Source organism: Cotesia glomerata, unplaced genomic scaffold (assembly GCF_020080835.1).
Source record: "Cotesia glomerata isolate CgM1 unplaced genomic scaffold, MPM_Cglom_v2.3 scaffold_79, whole genome shotgun sequence".
In the NCBI taxonomy this organism is placed as follows: Eukaryota; Metazoa; Arthropoda; class Insecta; order Hymenoptera; family Braconidae; genus Cotesia; species Cotesia glomerata.
The window spans coordinates 1-25,000 of record NW_025404446.1 but is presented as its reverse complement, the minus strand read 5'-3'; the positions used below and the strand labels follow the sequence as shown (position 1 = coordinate 25,000).

Below are 25,000 nucleotides of genomic sequence, written 5' to 3'. Positions count from 1 at the left end.
TATTTATGCTGTTCATGAATTAAAGCAAAGTAGAAAAAAATCAACAAAAGGTATTAATGTTGAAAAATCGGTGCTTTAACCCGAATTAACAGAAATTAAAAAAAAAAAAATACTACCTTGAGTAGCCATTGGAGAGTGACTCATTCGTGCTGGGCCACTACCATCTGACTGGCTGCTCGAGGGACGAGGAGGCATCTGAACGTTTTGTTGGCCTATAAATATTCAATTTTACAGTCAATGTTCGATTATGTCATTACTTCCAATTAAATTGACATTTTTGATAATTTTACAATTATTGATTAATAACATACCAACGGCGGGGGACATTGACCGAGAACCCGTGGATCCGGTAGGTGAAGGGGTAGGCCTCATCCCCTGGGAATTTGGAGTTCCTGGGCCGGCGGGTCCATTCGAACTGTCATTACTATTTTGACCAGAGAGTTCCTACAATAAATAAATTACAAAAATTTAGTTTTTTTTTTTTTTTTTTTTTTTTTTTAAATAAAAAATAGTGATAATTTGTCATATTAATCAAAAACAATTTTTTATTTGACATTAAATATAGGGTATAAATATTTGAAGAATAAATGAAGTAGAATATAAAACTCACACATCAAAATATAAGTAACAAATGTATATTTTGTGACAAGTATTTATTTTTTAAACAAACGCAATTTTATATACGTTATCTTGAATCTATATGTATGTATATATCAGCTCATAGGAGCTTAAGACTTCAGGTTAGGTTACGACAATCGCATTATAACTGTGAGCGGCAAATAAATGATCCAATTGGAGCATACGTAAAAATACTCAACTATAAAATACATGATCTTTAAACATTAAGTATAGTTATGAAACACTCAAATATGAAAAATAAATAAAAATAACGAAGAAACATAATAATCAAAAGAATAAAGTATTAGATTTAATAAAGGCTCCGTAGAAATACAAAATGGCAACGATGTGTTGTCCTGTGCCAGAGGTACAGTCACAGCCGTTGGCGCTCACTTCTATCGTTCTGATTCCATTTCAATTGCACTTTCTTTCTCTCATTTTATTATATTTTTTATTTTTTTCACTCTATTCGTCTCGATAACCCCGTCGAAAATTACCTCATCGATAATCGGCGCAATGTGTCTCCTTTCTGCGGCACTAACTCATGTCGTCGTCGCTTCAATATGTACTCTTCTTTCCTTTACTCTCCTCTCTCTTTTACACTCCTTTACTCTCTCACTCAACTCTAGCTTTACGTATATACACACACTTTTCTAGTATCGTTCCTCACTCGCTCTCTCCAATACACACACGTATGTTCTTTGTGTTGGTTCGTTAATACATTAACTTTTGTACTAACTCACAACTTATTTATTACTCACACTTTTTCCTTCTTACAACATATACACTCACACAACTTATTGATGATCACTCACTTATACAAGCATACTCTCATTTTTAGTTTTTATACTCCAAACTCAATTGGCTTTACGACGACGACGATGACGACGACTATAACTACAACGACGACGTGGGACACGAAAGCACTAGTTATAGACTAAAAAAGCAACCACATCTTATTGAGGATTAAAAAAAGGTTATCAATATATACATACGTAAGACAATAATAAAGTGATGTATGATGACCAAAAAAACAAGCTACTAAGCCGTGTGCACGCGACACTGACACAGAGAAATAATGCTTATCCTTCGAAACTTCGTAACTTCGCCTCGTGAACGCGTGTCCTCGAACGACGTGTTTCTATATATTTTCTTGTGGAAAAATTTGTAGGTAAAAAACAGAGAAAGAAAATGTAGAAGCAAAAAAAAAAAAAAAAAAAAAGAAAAGTTTAATAGAACAGAGAATGGGAGGAATATAAACGGCACAGCCCACCGGTCGCGCACACGCGAAAACAAAAGTTTACCTTTATCACCAATCTGAATAATGTCTAACCAATTTGTGTGTGTTCCTTAAAAAAATTTATTTGGTTAGTTTTAGTCTTGATTCACGTTGCTACGTCGATCATAACCGAGCCACGGGTGTGTTCTTCCTTGACATTCCGCTATCGTCGCAGTCACCGCCCGTTCTCTCATATAACACACACTTGTCTATACACCACTTTATTACAGTATTCACTCTTTAGCTTGAAGCTTTAGTTACTGGTGATGGTGCTGCTGGTGATGACTGGTGTAACAGGCTCACTTCACTTTGGATATCACAATAAAACTATTGAAATATAGATGAAATAATATGAATAATCCTTAATTTGTCTGTCTAGTTTAACTGTTGCTCCAATCTCCAATCTTCAATATATTTAACCGAGTCCAGAACCAGAAACACTATACTTAAACTAAAGTAACAACGGCGGCGGCGGCACTACCACCAGGGAGCAGCCACGCATGGTAGTGCATCGATAGTTCAATATTCTACAATCCTCTACGGTCTACAAACAATATTATTTTTACATACACAAACTTAACGGTTATTCACATTATATTTAATAAAATAAAAAATGCTCACTTAAATATTTGGTTACGTGATTTTATTACCCTAAGAGATCAGGGATCGCTTGGAAAAATTTATGATGCGCAAACGTTTTTTCCTTGCTTCCTCTAGCCTTACGCTTCGCTCGTCGTTCATTCTATCTCGCTTTTACACATTGTATCTTGTTTTGTCAGTTCCTATTTTCATTAGTTCTCTCTCTCTCTAGCTTACGACAAAATTCAGATCGACAGTTACAAAATTCACCTTAATCGTATGAGGGCGTTTGTGTGGTTGTGGCGCGACAGGCGTTCGTGTAGCCTCGTTCAGCGTCGTGTGTTTACGTAATACCGCGGCCATGTTTTAAAAACGCGGCAAACTTTTAAAATCATCAATCACAATATTATTTATGATTTTTTTTTTTAGTCTGGCAATAGATTTTATAATTAAAATTTTTAGAACAAATTTATATTAGTAAAGTGAAAATAAAATGATTTAAAAGTGTTACAAAAATGACTTCAAGTTGATAGAACAAAGTAGTTGATGAGTGATTGGCCAATTTTTCTATTGTCACGTATAAAATTTAATGTGACACAAATAATATTAAAACACTGAGATTTAGAGAAGTATTTTTTAGTTCTTGTTTTCAATCTACATAAAAATAAAATTGTTTAATTAAAATTTAATTTATCACAACGAATAATAACTGAAATTACTCCAAATCAATATGATTAAAAAAACAAAAAAATATTAATAATAAACAGCGATATCCAATTTCTAAAAATACATTGTTAGTAATAATTCTTTAATATAAAAAATTGCAAAGTGTGTCGCCAAAGCATAGATTTTTCTAAAGGCCAAGAAAAACAGACTGTTAAAAAATTAAAAAAAGATTTTTAAAAAAGTGAAACATGACAGGGGCTTATTCTATATGACTTGTGCTTCAAAAAATCGATGTTAAAATCATTGTTGAAACACGCGCGCTGGCAAGAGAGAAGAGTGAGATAGAATGACAGCCAGATAGGATAGAAAACGTGGTACCGAGTGTGCTTGAATAATGCCGCTCTACAGGCGAGCGGTTAAGAGAGTAGGGAGAGAGCGAGAGAAAGAAGTACAAGGCTAGTAAAAATTGAGGATTGAGAGAGAAAACATTCTCCCTCGAGCTACGAAATGCGACTCCCCTTCATTCTCTACAATTTTCAGTTAGTGCGAAGCACGCACTCATGTTTTGCCGGTCTCTCGTTTTATCTCTCTCTCTGGTTAAGCCGCCATGTCTGTTATTCCCCTGCCGGCATATCCCTTCTCCGGGGTACCCTCTCTTAACCAGCATTGCCGTCGATTCGCTCATGTGCAGCGAGAAGAACGGAGGGAAGGCGCTAATATCTGGGGCTCCAGCGGCCGCGCAGCTCGCGCCCTAATCGAACTATACAAGTCCCTTTTATACATGTATAAGTATATATGTATATGTGTATATACATTCCCCTCTGTCTGTATTAACGGCATGGTCGGTATCCCACCATCATCCCTAGACCAACCACTGCGTTGCCACCATCAGGCAAGTTCTCGTCGTCGTCGACGTCGTCGCCGTCATCACCACTTCCATAGCACCAAAACCACTTCCATTTCATCCCGTACCGATGTATATTATATATCTCTTCTGATATTTACTCTCTCGTTCTTCCTCTCTCGGGATCTGTGTTGTATGTACTCTCCTCCACTGCAGACTTCTCACACTGACAATCATTGTGCCGTGAGCTCTCGACGACCGCTCCCACCGATGCAGCGCCATTCGCTCTCGTCTAAAAATCACAATTTCTTCGTTGTCTTCTTGCTGCTTTTATATATCTTCTTCTTCGTTTTGTTATTTTATTATATTCAACGTCATCTTCGTTTTCTTCGCCAGCATCTCATGAGCCTTACTACTATCCGGTCTAATGCTCTTTTTTATCTCCATCCATTCGCTTCACTCTTTTCTCTTTGCACACCATCGTCGTCCACGCGCGAAACAACGTGCCGCTGAACGGACGTTGGAATTGAGAGGATCAGACAGTGACGTGAAGCATGAAGAAGGTTTTTGCCAGAGAATGTTTTAAAGATCTTGAATTATTTCAAGTACTCCAATGTTATTTTTTTGGTATTTTTGTCTTCTTATTTATTACTGTTATTATTCTCAATATGTAAATAAGATATTCTTTCCTATATGTTTTTCTATACCTATTATTAAAAAAATACTAAATAAAAATAATTATCAGTAAATAATTGACTCACCCCAGAATCAATTCCTTGAGTATTTGGAGTCGTTGATCGTTGTATATTATGATAATTCTGTAATTAAAATAGAGTAAATAATTTATTGAATTAAAATAAAATGGATACTTATTTTAGGTTTAAAAATTGATTTATTTAAATGCCATAATTATTACCTGCTGTTGCCCAGCTGATTGTGGCTGTGGCGAAGCTGAAGGTGGTGGAGCAGGTGATTGCGAAAGCGTTCTTTGTGGCGATTGACTCGAAGAATTCACCTGATTCGGCGGTGGAGGAGGTGGATTAGGTGGTCCCGCTTGATTCCATCCACCACGTTGTTCTGGATACAGAGTTGGAGGATGGCTTGCTTGCCCAGCATATGAATTCATCTGCAAATCGTTCGAGAATTTTTACAATAACAAAAAAACAATCCTATACAATAATTCTACTTTTTACAAAACAAAATAAAATTGTGGATACAAGCAACTACATTGTTGACAAATGCAATTACAACACAAGCAATTGATATCACCACAAAAACTTTTGATATATTAGTTGTTAGTTTTTAAGACATAAACTCACTTGATGGTGTCCATAAGGTGAATGTGATCGTGCTGGTGATGGATAGCGTGCCGTATACGGTTGATATGGCATTGGAGTAGGTGAACTGGGACCACCAGGTCCTGGATGTAACCTTGGAGATCCCTACAGATATTATGAATGAATATTAGCGGTGTAATGTTAGCACATTAATAAACAAAAATAATAAATGAATATAAAATTAATAATTATTTACAACATGTGTTCACATAAATAAATCTAATAACACATTGTTTTTAATTATTATTATTTCTCATCATCAACAACAAAATAATGATTGAAGATGAATTTAAAAAAAAAAAAAGTGTTTACTGTTTGAGAAGGTCTCTGTCCAGGCTGTGGATATACAGGTGGCACAACTGGTGGTCTCTGCATCGGCGGCCAGGGTTGTTGATAAGACTCTGGTCCGATTCCTGGATAATTAGCGTGAAACCTGTGCACAGAACTTGTTGCTTGAAGCAGTTGATTGAGTGTTGGAGTAGGTCCAGTGGCCTGGGATATACTTTGACCAGAAAGAAATCTCGGTTGCCCCGGAAAACCACCAGGACCAGGTCCAATATGAGCAAGCCGAGGCTCTATTTTAGAAACCGAGTAATGGTCATCCATATCTGGATGGTGAGACCGTTCGGTCTCATTGAGCGGGAGTTTCGAATGATAATCCAATTGTTTTCCAGGATATTCGTTTGGTGGTTTACTAGGATAGTCGCTAGGTTTACCAGCATACTCATCAGAATAATCTCTTGGCACGTTCGGGCCAATGTAGGGATGACCCGGGTGTCCTGGATGACCAGGTGCCTCGTGAGGTTCTGGTTTACCGGTTGATTCCTGAGGATTCTGTATGACCTCCCGGGGTGACTTGACCTCACCAGCAGTGTGTCCACTAATGTCCTCACGATATTGACTCATCTCGAAACCTGAGTCGCCGTCCCCGCGATTCACATACTTGAGCAGCTGGGCCGCGCCCCGGGTTACCTTATCGGCCGGCTCCTGATCCAGCTGTTGTTTAGCACTAACACTTGAACTATTACCACTAAGTTGTGCTCTTTTTTGGGTGCATTTCACACTATCGTTCAACTTTACATCGTTTTGTTGGCTCTCCGCTTGCGTCGCAGCCATGTTCTCCCATCACGGAGCCATCATCGTCTCTCATAAACTAGCCAATAGCGGGTCCTCGTGCCCCAAGTACGATTTACGTTTCTTATTATCAATATTCTGATTGGTTGTCAATTCAGGTACTTTCGAATAAAACTCTAACAACCGCATTATCCGTTTTCGATTTTTTTTAAATGGGCCGAAATAAATACGGCCCAAAATGCTTCATTAGTTATTATCGTTTATTTAACAAAACTCACTTACGAACGTCAAAAGTAGCGTCGCACGGTGTACGCCATCTTGTGGTTAGAATACCCCCTCAACTGTTTAAATTTTACATGACGAGAAACTTAACTCTATTATTGTGCATGACGTCGTAAGCGTCTTGTTGAAACTTACTCGTGTTGCCATCTATCGCTGAATTCTCTCTGTTATTAGGCACCGTTACATCCATTTCTGTTTCATGTTTTTGTTTGTGATTTTATATTATAAACCATAACAAACAAATAACATATATAATTACTTTAGCATACTTATGATACTGTCATTTGAATTGTTTAACTAATGTTTGTTGTACTTTAAATTGTTGTTGATTTTATTTTTACTCTTAAAAATGACACTGAGGTATAATAAAATTCGAGAAGCTCTGCGTGATTGCACACTCAGCTCTGAAGAGCAAGAACAAGTACTAGAAAAAGTTATTCCGGCTAATGACTCTTATGAAAAATTTAAGAATGATTTGAATAATCATATTAGTTTAAAAACTTCTATGGAAAGTATTCAATATGCAGCTTTGAATAAAATGATGGCTCTTCATTTTTTTGCTGTAAGATTAAAATATCATTATTATTATTTATTTTTTATCTATATAATCCATAACAATTGTTATTCAATTTTTAGGCTGGTGAAGAGATAATGGCTGTTAATCATTTAGTAGAAGCTCACGCTGTTATTCATAGGCAACAAATAAATTTTCGATACATCAAAGCTGATTTGAGAGATCAAGTTTTCACAACATCTAAAGCTTATGGTATAAATCCCGAGTTTATGGAATTTGATATTAATTCTGTTAATGGACCAAATTCATTAATAACTAAACTATCAGAACTTCCTAAAGGTATTTAATTTGTTAGTATTTAATTATGATCATATAAGCAGCAAACATTAGTCACTTCCTAGGTTTAAAATAATCTTATAATAATTATATTTTACTATTACATGCATTCATATTTACAATCTTATTTTTAGAATGGTACATGGTTCAAATAACCATGCAATACGAACCACAAACAGCATGTAAACCAGCGGTAACTACTCATGCGGTGCACATAACAATTTTACCTACTGGTGAAAATTTATTACAACCTTTTTGTATAACAGTGCCTAAGCCACCCACCGATATGTATGATATTTGCAAAGAAATTACAGAATTATTGGCGAAAAATAAAGATGATTTGAAAAGGGAATACCAAAATCCTAGCCATTATTGGAAAATGAGAATTAGGCAAAATAACACGATGGAGGTATAATTTGTATTAATTTTTTTGAGGGGAAAAAATACTAAGTTAATCTTCATTTCATTTATTAATTTTTAGGGGGCAGTGAGAGAAATGGAAAATACTTGGTTAAAAGAATGGAGAATATTATTTATAGCAGATCCATTAATGTCATCAGATACAATTAAGAGTCTTCATACAATGATTGATAAACTTATAGCCGATGACTCTTCTCAGTATGTTATTAATTAATTTTTCTCAATTAAATTAAACTTCAAATAAATAAATATTCAAAAAATTTTTTTCTTATAGCAAAAAGCTGTCTTTAAAAACCCTATGGTTATTGAAAAAAATTACTACTTGTTCATACTGTTTGTCGAAGTCAGAAATAGCAACAGCGGTTAATTATGTACTAAAAGATAATCCAAAACTTGCTAACAATATTATTCTTTCCATCTATGGAAGGCAAAAAGAAATTCTACAACTCCAAAATGAAAAAAGAAAAACGTTAATTTTAGTGATCGATGAGGTGGGTATATCACATTAACCGTATTTATTCATTTTTTAATGAAATTAATGTTATAACAGCATATGGACTATCTACCTTTCGAAGCAATGACTCTGTTAAAAAAACAACCTGTTACACGATTTTCATGTGTCCACTTAGCTTACGCAATGTTTAAAGAACATAAAGATACCATAGAGGAAGGTTGTAAAGTGATTGAATATCAAAAAGAATTGGGTACTTTTATTGTTAACCCAGAGGGTAATTTGTCAAAGATGGAAACACGTTTAAAAGTATTTTTAAAATACTGGTTATCAGATTGGAAAGGGATTTATAATAAAACACCTGATCAAATTGAATTTTCAAAAGCATTGACAGATTACAATGTTCTGATGTACAGTGGCCACGGAAATGGTGTTCAATTCTTTTCTGGAGAAGAAATAGAACGCTTACGAGTTAATTCAACGGTCTTACTATTTGGATGCTCTAGTGTTAAACTAATGCCTGTTGGTGGACGTTTTCCACCTTATGGAGTTTGCAATCAATATTTAACAGCCTCTAGTCCGTGTATTCTCGGAATGCTTTGGGAAGTAACTGATGTAGAAATTGATAAAATGACTGCAAGTTTTATAAGTAATTGGGTACCATCTTTAGCGCCTAGACCTTGGTCTCATGTGGATCTTGATCAATGGATCAATGGCGTACTTAGTAAGTGTTCAAAAAAATATGCAAATAAATCATAAAAACTATAAAATTTATTACGTATATACTTATAATTTATGAATATTTTTTTATAGAGTTTAAAAATGACGTACAAACAGATGAGTTCGAACAACTTCAGGAGCCAGAAATGTTAAGAGCTTTTGCTAACGCAAAGGAAGTTTGTACGCAGTACATGACTTCAGCAGCAGCTGTTGTTAGAGGATTGCCAATTAAACTTAAATATTAGATAGTAATTTAAAAAAAAAAAATAAACTTTGATTTTTATCGTAAAAATTATATAAATCTCAGTCAAATAATTTTTTCTGGCAACAAAAAAATATCTTGCAGAGAGACTCAAATGTCTCTTTAAAATAATTAAAAACATCTTTAAATTTCATAATTGATAAATTGTCACATGATGATTTGTGGTTCAGGAACAGATGTGGCGATACTTTTGTGCGGAAGTACTTGTCCACCGTTAATGTATAACTCATCTTTGACAATAACATCTTCACCAAGTACTGTAATTCCTTCCATTCGCACCCATCTTCCAACAACACTTCGCCATCCGACGATGCATCTAGTCGTAAAAAGATGAAGATATTAAATATTGTTTTCATTTTATATTTTGATTATCAACCAATAATATTTTTTTACAATGAGAGAAAACTTACCCATCAAGCCATGCATGTTCTTTAACAGTTGAACATTTTAAAAGAGTTGAACGTTTAATGCAACAACCATCAGCTAAAGTAACACCTGGTCCAATTGTAACATTAGGACCTATTCTACAGTCTTTACCGATTTTAGCTGTCGGATCGACAAGGACATTGCCCACTACACCTTCGCCTGTGTACAGTTTTTCTGGTGACTTTTCTCTTAATGATGCAAGGTACAAACACATTCCTAAGAAATAAATTTAGTTAGATAAAAAAATTAAAAATTGTTTTGTATTTTTATAATGTTTAAATATATATATATTTAATTAATTATATTTTACCAGTTAAAAAATCTTTAGGCTGTCCTACATCCATCCAAAAGCCTGGTAATTCCATTGCATACAGCTGTCCATCCTTAGCCATTCCCGGAAATACTTCTTTCTCAATACTCATAGGTCTCAATTCTATTCTATTTAATACACTAGGATTTAAAATATAAATACCAGCATTTATTTTATTCGATACGAACTCTTGAGGTTTTTCGATAAAACTCTCTATTTTTCCGTCTTCTTCATAGACAACAACTCCATACTTAGACGGCTCTTCAACTTTAGTTACAACAATCGTACCTTCTTTGCGGTGTTTTTTATGAAATTCTAAAAGTTGTTTAAATGGAAAATCGCAAATAATATCTGAGTTTAAAACATAAAACGGCTCATCACTTGTCATTAAAATTTTACGTGCCAGAGCGATAGGACCAGCTGTACCCAGAGGTTCATTTTCATGTGAAAAGATTAGACTAACGCCTAGTTTTTCTGCTTCAGCTGTAAGCTCCTTTTCCATTTCCTCAGCTCGATATGATACAGCTAATATTATTTCAGTGACATTTGATTCTACCTAAAAAAAAAAAATTTACTGGTGTAATTATCATGACTTATAACTTATAAATTATAGTATTTCAAAATAAAAATAAAAATATTTTATTTACCAACGCTTCAATTTGGTGCATCAACATTGGTTTATTAGCAAACTCTACAAGTGGTTTAGGTCTACTAAGAGTCAAGGGTCTCAATCGTGTTCCATATCCACCAACAAGAATCAGTGCACGTAGTGTGCCCATTTTTTTTCGTTTTTCTGGCATATTTTGGTGCAAAATAGTTTAACAAAACATTTCTACAATAAAAAAAAAAAAAAAAAAAAAAAAAAAAATATCAGTCTTAATAAATAAAAAAATTCCAACCGCTTAGTCAATTAATCTTTTTAGTAGCATGTTTATTTTTTAAATATTATTGCAAATAATTAACTTTTTCACATAACAACAAACAAAATTTAATGATGAAACTTATAAAATTGTTAAAGTAGACTACTTAAAGTATTTTATTTGTAAATACCTGGCTTAGATTTCAGCTATGTTTTGATTTAAACCTGTTCCAAAGTCTTATAGAACAGAAGTATCGGTTAATCTTATGACTTCTTGACTGTTGGCGATAACCACGTCAAAAGTTGCCACGCATTGATACTCACACTACGACTTTCAATTGTTAATTAACGACATTTATCTATGTATATATAGTGGCTTGCCACGTATGTATTAATAGTTGTCATCGCCATGTGTGTTTACAAAGGGTGCGATCCTAAATGTAAACTATAGTGAATTTTCTCATTAAACTGTAGTATATTTTACTCTAATGACAGAAAATACTTAAAAAATAAAAAATAAAAATCTAAATTTTATACTTTTGTAATTATATCGATACTGAAGTGTTATTATTATTACGTATTACGTATATTTGTTAATATACTAGAAATTTGTGATTTTTATTTTTTTTTTTATGACAAGGGCTGATAAATTTTTTTTGTATATATGTTACAAATTTTTTAAAAGTATAAATTAAATAGTTCGTGAATAAATAAATAAAATAAATAACACTTATTGGAGCTTACAGAAAAACATACTAATAAGTAAACAGAAAAACATTGGTTAGAGATTTAAAAAATTTTTAATATGTCAGAAAATAATTTTACTCTACCACCGGCTCCAAGTGATTTGTGTTTCACAGCAGAAGATTTTATGGCAGTAAGTAATTTTTTTACTTAACCTAAAAGCTACATGATAAAAATTTGAAATTTATTTTTTTTAGTTGGACTTCGATGTTGACAATTTTTTACACGAACACAGAAAAAATGCAAGCTTAGAAACGATGAGAGATGATCTTGGAGTTTACTTGAAGATTTTGAGATCGGCAATGATTGAGCTTATAAATAAAGATTATGCTGATTTTGTAAATTTATCCAAAGATTTAATTGGTCTTGATAAGGTAATTAACCATTTGCAAGCACCTCTTGGACAATTACGAGAGGAAGTGATGCAAATATGTCAAACATTGGACACGGCAACAGAGGATATGGAAAACGGACTGAAGGAACATCAACGTATACGTGATTTGAAACAATCGATGCATAGTTTGGGACGTGTTTATAAATCTGCATCAAAATTGAAACTAATATTAGAGTCCCATGTAATTAAATTGGACATTTTAGAACGGGCTGCTACAGAATTTAATCAGTTGAGGTTCCATATGACAAGATGCAAAGATTACATGTCAGAAGATTTGAAGAAAAATTGTGAAAATTTAGAAATCCAGTTATTGGATAATCTCGATTCACAACTATTATTATGTATTAAAAGTAATGATAATTTTACTGATAATCTTATTTGTTGTCTAAGAATTTATGTAACATTGGATAAGATTGATAAAGCAGAACATTTAGTGAGAAAAAAAATTGTTGGAGTATTAATCGAAGACATTATTGTGGAGAAGAATATTAACAATGAGTTACTTGGTCTTCAAGAACTTTACCAAAAATTATTGAAGTTATTGGATGTAGAATTGAAAAAATTACTGGAAGTTACTTTTCATTCCAATATAACGACTGCTCGTAATTTCAATTTTCTTGTTAATAGTTTTTGGTCAGAAGTCGAAGAAAAAATAGAGTTACGTTTGAAACAAATTTTTGCGCCCGGTAATCCTGATTTATTTTATAAACGTTACATAGAATCATTGGAATTTATTAATAAATTAAAAGAGAAATGTAAAAATAATGATAATCTTGCTCAATTAAAGTGTCATCCATTATTTATACAATTTATAAAAAAATGGAACTTACCAGTTTACTTTCAAATTCGGTTCCAAGAAATTGCTGGTTCAGTAGAGCAAGTTTTATGTCATAATGTATCACAAGGATCAATCAAAATTAATGTTACAAATTTGGATCCTACTGATATAGATACATTTACCCTTTACGGAAGTGAAACTACGTGGGATTGCCTGATGAAGACTTGGTCTGAAGGAATATTTATTTCACAATTACTTCATCAATTTTGGAAATTAAATCTTCAAATACTTTCTCGTTACAGAACATGGATTTCTGATGCATTAAAACAGTCGTGGATTAAAGAACCTAGGCCCGTAGCTATGAACAGTAATATAATTAATCCAGAACCACCAAATCGATTAGAATTTCTTGTTTGTCTCTATACTGATCTAGAAAAAATTTCTAAAAAATTACCAATGGTTTTAGACGTTGTAGTAAGAAAACTCAATATCTCTAAGACAACAATTATTACATTATTAAAAGAATCATTAGATAATATGAAAATAAATTTATTATCTGATTTACCAAAAATAACTGAAGAAATTGTTCAAGAATTATTGGCAAATAGTTCGCCAGAATTGAAAAAAGTTAGTGATATTCCGAGGTCATATAGGCGAACAAATAGGGAACCAACTGAACCTTGTGCTTACATAAAAAATGCTCTCGGGGTATTGGTAGAATTTCATTCAACGTATCAAAATATCGTTCCTGGTGCTGTAATTAACTGGCTCCAGTTAACGTTATCTCTTTTGAGTGAACAGTATTATTCATCGGTTAAAAATGTCCTCGAGTCAGTTCAAAAGACGGAAGAAAGTCTTAGAAGACTCAAAATACATCGTGATAAATCATCAAAAATGCCAACGACAGAAACGCAAGGCGTTACTGATGATGATAAAATAAGGATACAACTCGAAAAAGATGTTTTATATTTTGCTGACACTGTAAATACATTCAATATCGATAGGTATATTATTAAGGATTTAGAAAAACTAACAGAAGTTGTTGATGCTGCTGTTAAATCAAGAAATGAATCAAAATTATAAATAAAAAATAATCATACAAATGTTAAATTTTGTAATAATCGTATAGAAAATAAAAGATTAATTGAAAAATTATTCAGCAATTAAATGCGTCACATAATCGAATTAAGTTTATAAGTTTATTTTTAATCCTCGTATACATGTATACGTTTATCGGCTGTCTTGTATGCGAGTGTAGTACATAATGATAATAATAATAATAATAATAATAATTAGTGGAATACAATTATTCCTTGTGGGTAAAACCTACGATTATTTAATTAATTAATTAGTCCAATCAATATATTATTTAACAATCGATTATAGCCAGAAGATTAATTCCTTCCTAATAATAAAAATGTTTTATTTAATGAATGATTTTTATTCTTCCTCATTACCTTATGATACGTGATACTTTAATATCGGATATTTTACTGTTTCTAATAAATTTATGCATTTTTTTTTGTTAATTATACCACCCAGATCTTGGTAGGAATTATATTACCCTAATTTAGTCTTACATACATAATAATTAATATTTATATGTAATAACAATGCATTGGGTAGCAGTGAGAATGCAAAAAAATTTTATTTAAATTTTGTCAGCAATGTCATAAGTAATTTTTATTATTTACTAGTAAAACTGAGTTTTTTCAATATATATCCATTTTTTAAAGTAAAATTGTTAATTATATTATTTAATTACTTATCTTTGCTGACACAAATTAAAATTATGATCTATAAAATATTACAATACAATAATTAAACAATTAATATAAAATAAATAATATCCATAAACATTTTTTAAATTTATAACATTAATATAAAGAAAAATGTATAAAATAAAACAAATCTCATATTCTTCCTAAGGTAATTTTTTAGCCATTTATGATTTTATATTGCTTAATCGTAATGATAATGATAAAGATAATAATGATAATAGTTTTACTTATTTATTAAATTTCATTATCAATCAAATTTAACCTAGTTAATTGATCAACTAATACACTCTACTATCAAGCGCAGATTAAGGTTTGCAGTCTGTTTAGAAGTTTGATAACTCAAAGATGTCTTAAGAAAGAACAGCAAAAATATAGAACATTTAATGGATGGACTGTGAACCGGAATAGTAATACTTCAATAAAATCTTCAAGAAATGAATTGATAAAAATTTTTCGAAAGCAAACTTTTGAATGGAAAAAAATTTACATATGGTAAGGAGAGGAAGAATACCGATGACATAATACACTGAACGATTACAAATACTGATCAGCGGAGATCAGGGTTGTCATTAATTTGTTTCTTTATACGAAGTAATATCGTCGTGTACCATTGATCTAATCGCGAAATTGAATCATACTCCTTAACTGTCTCTGTAAAACCTTCGACGTTTTGTTCTTCGAGGTGTTCAATTAATGTCTGAAAATAATATCATAGAATATTAATGTTTAACGAACCGGAGACCATTTCAAATGAATTTTAACAAAAAAAAATAGCAGTATTTAAATACCTTTATGAGTTTATATTCTCTTGAATCTTGGAATGCTGGATACTGTTCATTGTATCTTTCAATAGCATGCTCAGCATTGAGTGCATCTACACATAAGTTACAAAGAGCTGCCCTGAAAAAGTATTCTTTTGCGCTATACTTGAGTAGCGGACTTTCAAGTGATGACATTGCAACCTGAAAATAGAGTAAAACAAGTAATCAAACACTCTGTCGTCTTAGTAAGTTCAACTAAATTTGTATACTATGAAATACCTGTTCATAAATTTGAATAGCTTTTTCATAATTTTTAAGCTGCGCAGCATACTGAGCAACTTTTAAAAGGCATTTGTTGGCGGATGAAATACTCTCTTCGCCTTTAAAATAATCAGCTGCTTGCTCAAAATGATGGACAGCACGTTCTAAATCTACAGCTTCACTTTCATACATCTCAGCAATGGTTTGATGATGTTTAGCAGCCATCGTAAATCTTCCCATGTCTGTATAAATTTCTATTGCCTTCAAAAGACAACTAGAAGCCTCTGAAATAGAAAAAAAAATTTTTTATTTGTTTTTCTATTCAGTAACTATAAAAAAATGATCAACTCAAGTCCTTTCTTACCATTTGCATCAGTTTTTTTGTAACAATTAGCAGCATCAACATAATTTGTAGCTGCGTCATGTTTACTTCCAGCTTTGATATGAAGGTTAGCAGCCTCGCAGAAGGCATTGCCAGCGTTTCCCCATTTCTTGGCCATTTTAAACAGATTAGCAGCCCGCTGATAACATTCTACTGCTTCATCTACCTTCGAAGTTCTAGTAATAGACAGAAATTTAATACAATAGTTTTTACATAGCTCGTTACATTTTGGGGAAAAAAAAAAAAAAAAAAAACAGTGGATTATCGGTGGACTTTCTAGATCAGTAGCAAAAAAAATAAATTATGAGAAAAAGAAAGTTGACATTCCACGTGTCACTATTAATAGAGATGTCAATTTTTTTTCTGTAAATGTTTAAAAAGAACTGAAATGTGTATCATGCTAAAAAGATGCCCTTCATAAGAAATTTTTAACTTGTGTATTATTATGATACATATTATATTTCTTGTAACAAATTTGCTAGAAATATTTTCATCATTGCTGTCTTGATATACTTAATTTTTTTCTTTAACTATATCAAATCATAATTGTTTACTAATCAAGTGTCATTCGCGCGTGCGTAAATACTCATCATAAAACTTCTCACACCCTGACACATCAGGAATCATTATACTCCTCTGCGATGAAACTTAAATGTCAGCCTTCAATATCGGGGTCTCTTGTTTAATATACTTATTTTACTTTTGGGTGTAAAAAAAAATTAATTCTATTTATTTTTAGAAAAAAAATTGTCACGTCATCAATAGTATGGTGTAACAAATGCCTCAATATTGAAATGTGAACAGATTTAATCGGGCGCACACTTGAACAAATCGATATACTCTTTACTTACCCAAAGAGAGAGCTAAAGAGTCCTTTGGATGAATTAAGCTTTTTCTCGGCATCCGCCATAAGCTGCAATGCTTTTTGCTCGTTGTCTGCCATACTTGGTTTATTATTACTTAGACAACAATAAATTAATAAACGAACGCAATTAGATACGTTCGCAGTTTATTTCACTGCTGAATCCTAGGACAATATTGACGGTGCATCCACACAATGAAAATCAAACTAAACAGAGTTGGTGAGTAAGGTAGAAGTAGAGGGGGAAATGACACACGAGTCAACGTCTTCATGATATGACCACCTGGTGGCACTACTTGATAAAAACAAAAATAAAATTATTTTTTTTTTAAAGATAATGATCAGTTCAATTCACAGAAATAATCATATTTTTAATTAATGTATCAAGTATCTAATAATCAATTGAACGGCGTGTTCAATTATTCCACGTTACGCCAGTTAAATGTCGCATTTTTTTTATTTTTAAATAAATTTTACTCCAACTTATTTAAAATCAATAATTGATTAAGTATTAACTATAGCGAGTAGACATTTTGCAGATATTTTAGGTGGAAAATTATTTACTTTATACTAGAAAAAAAGTGTTTGAAAAAAAATAAACACAAAAATTTTAATGATTTCTTTGCTCTTATTACAAAAAAAATACATTTTTATAGGTATTTCAGCGGTTTATATTGAAATTTCTTGTTCTAGCGCTACCATTATTGAGTAACAAATAAATAAAAAATATGCGCAAACTCGATATAATTAAATCATTGGAGCACCTATTTCTATATTGAAACAATTTAAATAATATATAATTATTGGTCTTTTAATTTCAACTTAAACCTGTTTTTTATTAAATTATTTACATAGGTTGCTAAAATGTGTGAAAAACTGTATCATAAATGCACTTAGGCACGGTAAACAGGACTGAAATAATTTTTTTTAATTGTTGTTTCGTCGAAGTAAGTATTAAATGAATAGGGACCTATTTTGTTAGGCCTCCATCTTTTATGGTGAAGAGTCATTAATCTAGCCCTTTGAGCCATTTGTATCATGACACTAATTCGCTTTTGTTGGATTCTACAGAGACCGGTGACCCTTCTTGGTAGTATGCGGCCATCTGATCGTGTAAATTGACTTAAAATTAAAACATCCTGGAAAAATAAGATTTATTACACATAAAACTTTTATTCTTTTACTTATAAAATATTAAAGATCCAAAAAATTGAATATTTACAGTATGAGTAACATTTACACCAGCAGCACACAGAGAACATGCTCCATTTTCAGCCGGTTTGAATAATTTTTGTTGAAATGGATCAGGAACTATTTTAGCTTCAATTGTTAATGTTTTGCCTTCTTTTTTCTCAATGACTAGAAAATAAAGATGTTATTGTTAACAAACAATTATAAATTGATTGAGTGATTGAGAATTTTAAACGAGGTTAGGTTTATTTGCAATCCATTTGTAGAATAATTTATGATTTTTTTAATTAATTATTGAAAATAATAACTTACATTCTTTTAAATTAGTGACTGGAGTAACTGATATTGATCGCTTTGATTGAGATAACAATAAATTTCTTCCAAAATTAAAAAGCGACCTATTGATGGGTGTCATGATTAATGTTCAACATATAAATCTGTATTATCGACTGAAAAAGTATATATACTTACATAAATAAAAACAAGTGGAAAAATTTAAATTATTTTTAAGGGCAAGTTTTTCAAACGATGTATTTTTTATTAGAAATAAACTTATTTTTTTTGTTAACATAGTAAAAAAACTTTGGTTTAACAAAAAACATGGTTCGAAAAATTGGTCTTGTAGATAAAATTTTTAAGAAAAAAGAATATCAAACTTGTAAAAAATAATCATCGTAAAAATTGATAAAATCAAAGTACTCATTTTAATGAACTTTTATAAAAAGTTCATAAGTTTACTCTTTCAAATTAATAATTACTATAAATTAATAGATAAGAAATCAGAAAATCGATAAGTAAAAAAATAAAAAATTATCATGATTTAATGTCATTAATTTATAATAAATTTTTTTTTTCAGACAAAGACTATATATACATTGTCTTTATTTATATATTATATTTTTAATTTATATTTATACTATAAATATTATATATATATACATATATATATATATACATAATATTTTAGTATATGTGCATTGATTAACGTTAAATTGCTTATTAAAAACATGATTTGTATATTTGAATTCAGGTTTTTTTTACGAATTTCTGACTTTAATTATTTATTTATTGAAGTAGAATGAAATATAATTGCTATAGAATATTAGCGTTTCGTATTTGTTTAATTTGAAAGTTCAATAGAATGTCTATTAAGTTCTATTTTTTGAATTAGAGTTAGAATTTAGAGTTAGAGATTAGAGTTTTAGAATTAAAGTTACTTAAGTAAGCATTGTCCGAAATTTTACCTGACATTTTACCTTAATATTCAAATTTTATTGAGTTCATTATTCTAAAATTTTTCTGTTCAAGGTAAATTCTCTTAGCTTATTGTTCTCTGTCATTATTTAAATGCTTGTCAATTTAAGTTTAAATGACTTTACTTATTTATAACAAAACTCCCATTCATCTATCAATTTGGGTTTTAATCCCTTAAATGTACTTAGGCCTCAGACTGATAATTACGGGAATTTCCCCAAGGCCCTCTTACAAAAGGCCGAACGAGACACTTAATGAGCTAACTCGAATATTCTTTTACTATTGTTCAAAGTACTATTATAAATTTAAATAACTACAGACTAATAGATAAGAAATGAAAGAAAATAATAAATTTAAAAATTGAAAAACTATGACTAAGTATTACATGTTGGTAAATTATACATTTTTTTTCTTAGAATATTATAATGATAAAAAATGTTATAATTAAAATCAATGAATACGCAATTAAATTATAAAAAAAGTTTATTTGTAAAAATAAATACTTAGAATTTAAACAAATATGCATAAATATCAACAGCGCGCTCTTTTAAAATTGAAATTGCTAGTACAGAATTCATACTTAGTTTTCCTACTTGAATAAGCTTTTGCACCTAAAAACTTAGCTAAATTATTATTATTATTATTATGATTACTGTCAATAAAATTATGAACATTACTACTTTTGTTCTTATTCACTAAAATACCGTTGGGAGAAGGATGTTTAGCGACACCAGATACAATTTCAACTTTTACTTGTTGAGTTTTTGATTTTTCCAGTTGACTCATCAACTTTTGTTGGGCATTATCCAGTTGATTATAGTGAGCTTCTTTACTCCACTTGAATCGGTCGAATACATCTGATGAGAAATTGGTACCGGATTCATCTAAGCCGCAATGAAGAATAAGCTTCTCGCAAATAGATGGATTCTTGAATTCCTTCCGATTTTGCATCACCGAATTAAAATCTAAACCACTTGATTCTGCAACTTTGATATAATTATTAAATCTTGCCTGTAATTCTGGAGGATATGGATCTACAGACGTTGGTAGAAGTTGAAAGTCGTCCTCTTCAAATTTATAATCTGATACCAATTCTTCCGTCATGGTCAACTTTTCGGGGGTTGAAGAGTTACTCTTTTGAAAACTTTGTGGTATGATAGCGTGTATAGGTAATGTTTCCTGATGGTCATATAGCGTACAATCATCAATTTCATCCTCAGAATCAGTATAAGCGGATGTTATAGATGCCAAGGCGGAGCTTTTTATTACAGACATGGTTTATTTAATATGGGTTCAATTTTTAAAAATGAATAATTTTAGGTGTAAACTCACCACTATCGTGCGTTAATTATTGCTTTGCTGAACTTTATTCCAAAGTAAGTAGATTATACTTGGAAATCTGCAACACACCAAATTGAAAAATTTTTTAATTCATTACACTTTTATTATAGTTTAGTATATAAAAATTTATCTATAGAATAAAAAAATATACTCACTTGTTCAAACGAAAGTCAAATTTGTCAAACGAAATATTTTGTAGAAAGACTTTAACTTTGAATGAATAAATGTCGTGCAACTGTGTGCTACTCGGTCGAAGTCGGATTTGAAATTAAACATTTCAGAACGTTTGTTGGGTGAGTTGGTCAGCTCTGTGATTGCGAAAAGTGTGTACGAATGAGTGATGTCGCTTCTGTCGAATGCTCGATAATTTCTTCTTGTTTGGTGCTCGCGCACAGAAGGTGGCGCTCTGTTTCGTTATTAAAACGAAAGTAATGTTAACAGCGGTAGAATTTAAAATTAAAAATTTAAGATATTTAATAATGGTGAAACTTTTTTTTTCATTGTTTATTTTTTTAATAAATTCTCAAAATTAACAAATGTCTGTTAATTTCATGGTCATAAAAAATAATATAAAATTTTAAGAATAGAATCATCAATTATTTATTACATGTAAATTAATTAAAAAAAATTCAGACGTGATAAATGTTTTAACCGACATTAACTATTCGCTGGGTGCGTAAGGCATAGTGGGGGACACAAAACTGATGTCAGCGCCCGCTGCGGGACAATACAGAACTAAGGGTGGCTCTTTATTACTAAAAGCTATGAAAATAACACGTGTGTTAGTTTATTTAAATAAATAAAATAAAATGGGTCATCAAAATTGTTGTGTAGTTAATTGTAAAAATACTAGTAGAAATAGTGATTGTAAATTTTATAAGTTTCCGGTTGCCAATTGGAAATTAAATCAGCGAAAAATGGATAGCTGCTGCTCAACATCTCTCATATGTTCAGCCAGGATTAAATTTTTACCCTTTATTAAAGTTTGTGGTTGAAAAATAATATTATGGGTAATAGATTGCAAAATTAAATAAAGAATATAAAAATTTAAGATACATTCGTAAATATATAGTTATGTTAAATAGAGCTATTCGTTATTTTTTATATAATTTCAGATTGTTATATATTTAATATTAATACTGATTTTTCATTTAATATTAATTTAACAATAAACACCTTGACAGATTTTAACACTGATTAACCTAATTCACTTGAGATTTGTTTTAGTTATTGTGTTTATTTTCCTTACTATTTTCAACTGACCCAAGAAAAAATTTTTAATTTAATCTACATTCTGTGTAATATGTCACATTTTACATAGAAAACAAATTTTTTTCAAGTTTATTTAATTGTTTAAATAACTATTTGGCATCTAATACATGTAAATTTTCTTAAAAAAGCCACCGTAAGTTGTATCGTCAGGGTGGCGGTGGGGTCACGCACCCAAAGCGAATACCCCAAGTAATTGTATAGAAGTTAACATACAATCCTTACGATTTTTTTTTGGAACAATTTAGTCGGCATAAAGAAGAATTGTAAAAAAATCCCACGAGTGAGAATTTAAAAAAACGACGGATTTAATTTTTCATGACCCTGAAGTTAGCACATAGCCGATAAAAATAATTTTTAGTTACGGATATCTCGAGTAGGAATGGAGTTACGGCAAATGGGGTGCCACAACTTAGTCCTAACAGAGACTATACAAAACGTAATGTTTTTAGCAAGGTGCAATATCCCAAACGTTTGGTATCGAGATAAGCACATTTAAGAAATGTGACACTTGCCGAAAATTAGTTTTCATAAACGTTACTTAATCCTAAAATGTATATGCTAGAAATGTGATGTCTAAAGAACGTTCATGTTAAGAAACGTTATACTTCAAAAATGTAAAGCTTCTAAAAGCGATAGCATCACAAGTGTGCCATTTGTAAATCGCTCAAGGTTCTAAACGTGATGTTTCCCTAACGTCATACGTTTAAAAGTCAATCGGCCATATCGACGGTAGGAGTTCCTGTTGATGCAGTAGATTTCTTCAGATAATGAAAAAACCTATATGAATTTCAATCTGACTAAAGTCACATCGTCTAATATATATTATTAGAAATTCTTATCAATAATAATAATACTAGTAACAATAACTTGATAAATAAAAATTAATAATAATAATAATAATAATACAATTCGAAAATTAAATATTAAATAATAATTAACATTTTTATAGACAGTATTGTTATGTTAATAAAAATCTGACATGTAAAGAAACTGAGCCAAGTCACGTTGACTCGAACTCTTTTTTCTCTCGATGCATAATTTTATAATTAGTCTTATCATTTTAATCTAACAGCTGCTAACTCTTTTACACTATTGTAACTCAATACTTGGCTCAATCATGTTATACCTAAGAAATTAAACTTAAAACTAGTTAGACATTATCACGATTGGAATCCACTCGCGGGTTTAATTACTACGATAATTATTTTTGATGGGAAAAAGTATTTAATAAATGTCATAAAGTAATAATAATAATAACAATAATCATAATAATAATACTATTAACAATTTCATCAACAAAAATATGAATTTTAATAATTATAACAGTAGTAATAATAATAATAATACAAATTTTATCAATAATAATAATACTAGTAACAATAAATTGATAAATAAAATTAATAATAATAATAACGTAATTCGAAAATTAAATATTAAATAGTAATTAACATTTTTACAGACAATATTGTTTTGTTAATAAAAATTCTAACATGTAGAGAAACTGAGCCAAGTCGCGTTGACTCGAGCTCTTTTTCTCTCGATGCATAATTTTATAATTAGTCTTATCATTTTAATCTAACAGCCGCTAGCTCTTTTACACTATTGTAACTCGATAGTTGGCTCAATCATGTTATACCTAAGAAATTAAACGTAAAATTAGTTAGACATTATCACGATTGAAATCCAATTTCGCAGGTTTAATTACTAAGGTAATTATTTTGGATTGAAAAAAAAAGTATTTAATCAATGTAATAAATTAATATTGATAATAATAATAATAATAATATTAGGTCAAGTGATATACAGGTCAAGTTGGACGACATTTGAAAATTTCACCGTTTTTATTTCAATGAAAGCTGCAGTAACAGCTTCTCTGTACGAATGTTTGCTTCTACATGTAAGAGGAGCTGAGTTAATTGGATACTAATAAAAATAATAATAATAATTGTAATAATAAAATTTAGATATTATTTATTTTTTAACTTCAGTGAGGTATTCGTTTATAAATGTATTATATATATAATATGTTTTATAAATGTAATAATATAATAAGTTTTATAAATGTATGATAGATAAATGTATGTATGATAATTATTATAAATGTATTAATAATTATATTTTAAATTTGTTTAAAAGTAATATTAAATAAAAATTTAATGAGGATTAATATTTTTTTAAATAATCAAGTCAACTGAGACAACCTCTTGTCGGCAGTAACTACAAGTTAAAATTTGCCCATCTCCAAGCAGAGTTTGCACGTACTGTCTTTGACATGCTTGGCAGAAGATGCAGTGCCGACAAGGGTTGTAGACGACGTCCGGTGGTGATTCCTCGTCTGAACACGCCAGGCAAATTTGAGAATCTAAAATAATTACAAAGTATCATTGAGAGTAGTTTCTGAATTATTAAAAAAATGTATAATTCTATTTATAAAAATTTGTATATTACTATAGATAAAATCGCCAGCAGCCGCCGCTGGATATGCATCTTCATCATTCCTTAGTTCAGCACGATCTACGTCAACTACAAAATAATTTAAATATTAAAATTTAATTTTCGATGGTAATTACTGTTTCGAAATCACAGCAGCTCGTTCAAATGGGGTAAGGAGCTAAAACATGCGCTGGAAGAAATGGATCGTCAGGATATTTAGGAAGCTGATTTGGCAAATTACAGGAGTGTGCTGGTTAAAAGATCACCAGGTACATATAATCACAGGGAAAATTGTTGAGTCCACATTCAGGCCACCTAGAAATTTGTATAAACTTACTGTAAGCCGTTTTGGCGCGATCAAAACTGAAGAGAATCGATGAAGAATATCTTGACGAAGATGATATATGATAATTACAACAGGCACCTGAAGAAAGAATATACCAGGGACTGGTTTTGCCGACATTGGAGCCATGGAGATCGGCGATGAAAACATCTCGAGAAGAATGAACACCTTACTGACGGAAAATTCGACTTTTATATCGAATATAGTTTGTAAAAAGATCCTGAGG

General features: G+C 31.0%; 7 protein-coding genes and 2 long non-coding RNA genes across 10 annotated transcripts; 3 read left to right on the top strand and 6 right to left on the bottom strand.

Annotated features, from left to right (window-relative positions):
• Positions 1–55: 55 nt before the first annotated feature.
• Positions 56–6,750, bottom strand: LOC123274818 (basic salivary proline-rich protein 3-like). Of its 2 annotated transcripts, XM_044742553.1 has the most exons (6): positions 5,636–6,747; positions 5,306–5,428; positions 4,903–5,112; positions 4,748–4,804; positions 312–444; positions 56–212 (listed from the first exon to the last, which is right to left on the bottom strand). In XM_044742553.1, the coding sequence occupies exons 1-6, from the start codon at positions 6,437–6,439 to the stop codon at positions 76–78; spliced, it is 1,464 nt and encodes a 487-aa protein (XP_044598488.1). In that variant the 5' UTR covers positions 6,440–6,747; the 3' UTR covers positions 56–75. The 2 variants fall into 2 exon arrangements, with proteins under 2 accessions (XP_044598488.1, XP_044598489.1); XM_044742554.1 differs by lacking the exon at positions 5,306–5,428 and having other exon boundaries at positions 5,636–6,750.
• On the top strand, positions 581–2,904 carry LOC123274822. Its single transcript, XR_006511583.1, has 2 exons — positions 581–1,594; positions 2,277–2,904. It is a non-coding gene; the product is annotated as an uncharacterized LOC123274822 (long non-coding RNA).
• A 122-nt stretch (positions 6,751–6,872) lies between the features above and the next one.
• LOC123274817 (separin) lies at positions 6,873–9,375 on the top strand. Its single transcript, XM_044742552.1, has 7 exons — positions 6,873–7,241; positions 7,316–7,532; positions 7,664–7,938; positions 8,011–8,147; positions 8,224–8,440; positions 8,500–9,124; positions 9,214–9,375. The coding sequence occupies exons 1-7, from the start codon at positions 7,029–7,031 to the stop codon at positions 9,363–9,365; spliced, it is 1,836 nt and encodes a 611-aa protein (XP_044598487.1). The 5' UTR covers positions 6,873–7,028; the 3' UTR covers positions 9,366–9,375.
• Positions 9,376–9,421: 46 nt separating this feature from the next.
• Positions 9,422–11,405, bottom strand: LOC123274819 (mannose-1-phosphate guanyltransferase beta). The gene is made up of 5 exons (XM_044742555.1): positions 11,169–11,405; positions 10,766–10,950; positions 10,119–10,674; positions 9,793–10,024; positions 9,422–9,698 (listed from the first exon to the last, which is right to left on the bottom strand). The coding sequence occupies exons 2-5, from the start codon at positions 10,916–10,918 to the stop codon at positions 9,530–9,532; spliced, it is 1,110 nt and encodes a 369-aa protein (XP_044598490.1). The 5' UTR covers positions 10,919–10,950; positions 11,169–11,405; the 3' UTR covers positions 9,422–9,529.
• A 227-nt stretch (positions 11,406–11,632) lies between these two features.
• LOC123274816 (conserved oligomeric Golgi complex subunit 2) lies at positions 11,633–14,327 on the top strand. Its single transcript, XM_044742551.1, has 2 exons — positions 11,633–11,854; positions 11,919–14,327. The coding sequence occupies exons 1-2, from the start codon at positions 11,783–11,785 to the stop codon at positions 13,974–13,976; spliced, it is 2,130 nt and encodes a 709-aa protein (XP_044598486.1). The 5' UTR covers positions 11,633–11,782; the 3' UTR covers positions 13,977–14,327.
• Positions 14,328–14,889: 562 nt separating this feature from the next.
• On the bottom strand, positions 14,890–17,163 carry LOC123274820 (alpha-soluble NSF attachment protein). Its single transcript, XM_044742557.1, has 5 exons — positions 16,930–17,163; positions 16,061–16,254; positions 15,715–15,980; positions 15,463–15,636; positions 14,890–15,371 (listed from the first exon to the last, which is right to left on the bottom strand). Exons 1-5 carry the CDS (start codon positions 17,019–17,021, stop codon positions 15,222–15,224), a joined length of 876 nt encoding a protein of 291 aa, XP_044598492.1. The 5' UTR covers positions 17,022–17,163; the 3' UTR covers positions 14,890–15,221.
• A 592-nt stretch (positions 17,164–17,755) lies between these two features.
• LOC123274821 (39S ribosomal protein S18a, mitochondrial) lies at positions 17,756–18,586 on the bottom strand. The gene is made up of 3 exons (XM_044742558.1): positions 18,444–18,586; positions 18,163–18,299; positions 17,756–18,079 (listed from the first exon to the last, which is right to left on the bottom strand). Exons 1-3 carry the CDS (start codon positions 18,544–18,546, stop codon positions 17,834–17,836), a joined length of 486 nt encoding a protein of 161 aa, XP_044598493.1. The 5' UTR covers positions 18,547–18,586; the 3' UTR covers positions 17,756–17,833.
• A 665-nt stretch (positions 18,587–19,251) lies between these two features.
• LOC123274814 (SAP30-binding protein-like) lies at positions 19,252–20,660 on the bottom strand. Its single transcript, XM_044742550.1, has 2 exons — positions 20,090–20,660; positions 19,252–19,286 (listed from the first exon to the last, which is right to left on the bottom strand). The coding sequence occupies exons 1-2, from the start codon at positions 20,658–20,660 to the stop codon at positions 19,252–19,254; spliced, it is 606 nt and encodes a 201-aa protein (XP_044598485.1).
• A 3,447-nt stretch (positions 20,661–24,107) lies between these two features.
• Positions 24,108–24,994, bottom strand: LOC123274815. Its single transcript, XR_006511582.1, has 3 exons — positions 24,769–24,994; positions 24,447–24,521; positions 24,108–24,360 (listed from the first exon to the last, which is right to left on the bottom strand). It is a non-coding gene; the product is annotated as an uncharacterized LOC123274815 (long non-coding RNA).
• Between the last annotated feature and the right edge of the window lie 6 nt (positions 24,995–25,000).

Coding starts and splice junctions, on each gene's coding strand:
- LOC123274818 (XM_044742553.1), bottom strand. CDS start 6,439: ATGGCTGCGACGCAAGCGGAGAGCCAACAAAACGATGTAAAGTTGAAC. Junction 5,113..5,305: donor CACCTTATGGACACCATCAA/GTGAGTTTATGT, acceptor AACGATTTGCAG/ATGAATTCATATGCTGGGCA. Junction 445..4,747: donor CTCAAGGAATTGATTCTGGG/GTGAGTCAATTA, acceptor TATTTATTGTAG/GAACTCTCTGGTCAAAATAG.
- LOC123274821 (XM_044742558.1), bottom strand. CDS start 18,546: ATGACACCCATCAATAGGTCGCTTTTTAATTTTGGAAGAAATTTATTG. Junction 18,300..18,443: donor AGTCACTAATTTAAAAGAAT/GTAAGTTATTAT, acceptor TTTATTTTCTAG/TCATTGAGAAAAAAGAAGGC. Junction 18,080..18,162: donor GTGTAAATGTTACTCATACT/GTAAATATTCAA, acceptor TTATTTTTCCAG/GATGTTTTAATTTTAAGTCA.
- LOC123274820 (XM_044742557.1), bottom strand. CDS start 17,021: ATGGCAGACAACGAGCAAAAAGCATTGCAGCTTATGGCGGATGCCGAG. Junction 16,255..16,929: donor CTCTTTAGCTCTCTCTTTGG/GTAAGTAAAGAG, acceptor GTCTATTACTAG/AACTTCGAAGGTAGATGAAG. Junction 15,981..16,060: donor CAAAAAAACTGATGCAAATG/GTAAGAAAGGAC, acceptor TTTCTATTTCAG/AGGCTTCTAGTTGTCTTTTG.
- LOC123274817 (XM_044742552.1), top strand. CDS start 7,029: ATGACACTGAGGTATAATAAAATTCGAGAAGCTCTGCGTGATTGCACA. Junction 7,242..7,315: donor TGGCTCTTCATTTTTTTGCT/GTAAGATTAAAA, acceptor TTCAATTTTTAG/GCTGGTGAAGAGATAATGGC. Junction 7,939..8,010: donor GGCAAAATAACACGATGGAG/GTATAATTTGTA, acceptor ATTAATTTTTAG/GGGGCAGTGAGAGAAATGGA.
- LOC123274819 (XM_044742555.1), bottom strand. CDS start 10,918: ATGCCAGAAAAACGAAAAAAAATGGGCACACTACGTGCACTGATTCTT. Junction 10,675..10,765: donor TGCACCAAATTGAAGCGTTG/GTAAATAAAATA, acceptor TTTTTTTTTTAG/GTAGAATCAAATGTCACTGA. Junction 10,025..10,118: donor GCCTAAAGATTTTTTAACTG/GTAAAATATAAT, acceptor TTTATTTCTTAG/GAATGTGTTTGTACCTTGCA.
- LOC123274814 (XM_044742550.1), bottom strand. CDS start 20,660: ATGTCTGTAATAAAAAGCTCCGCCTTGGCATCTATAACATCCGCTTAT. Junction 19,287..20,089: donor TAAACATCCTTCTCCCAACG/GTATTTTAGTGA, acceptor TTCAAAAAATAG/AACTTAATAGACATTCTATT.
- LOC123274816 (XM_044742551.1), top strand. CDS start 11,783: ATGTCAGAAAATAATTTTACTCTACCACCGGCTCCAAGTGATTTGTGT. Junction 11,855..11,918: donor CAGCAGAAGATTTTATGGCA/GTAAGTAATTTT, acceptor TATTTTTTTTAG/TTGGACTTCGATGTTGACAA.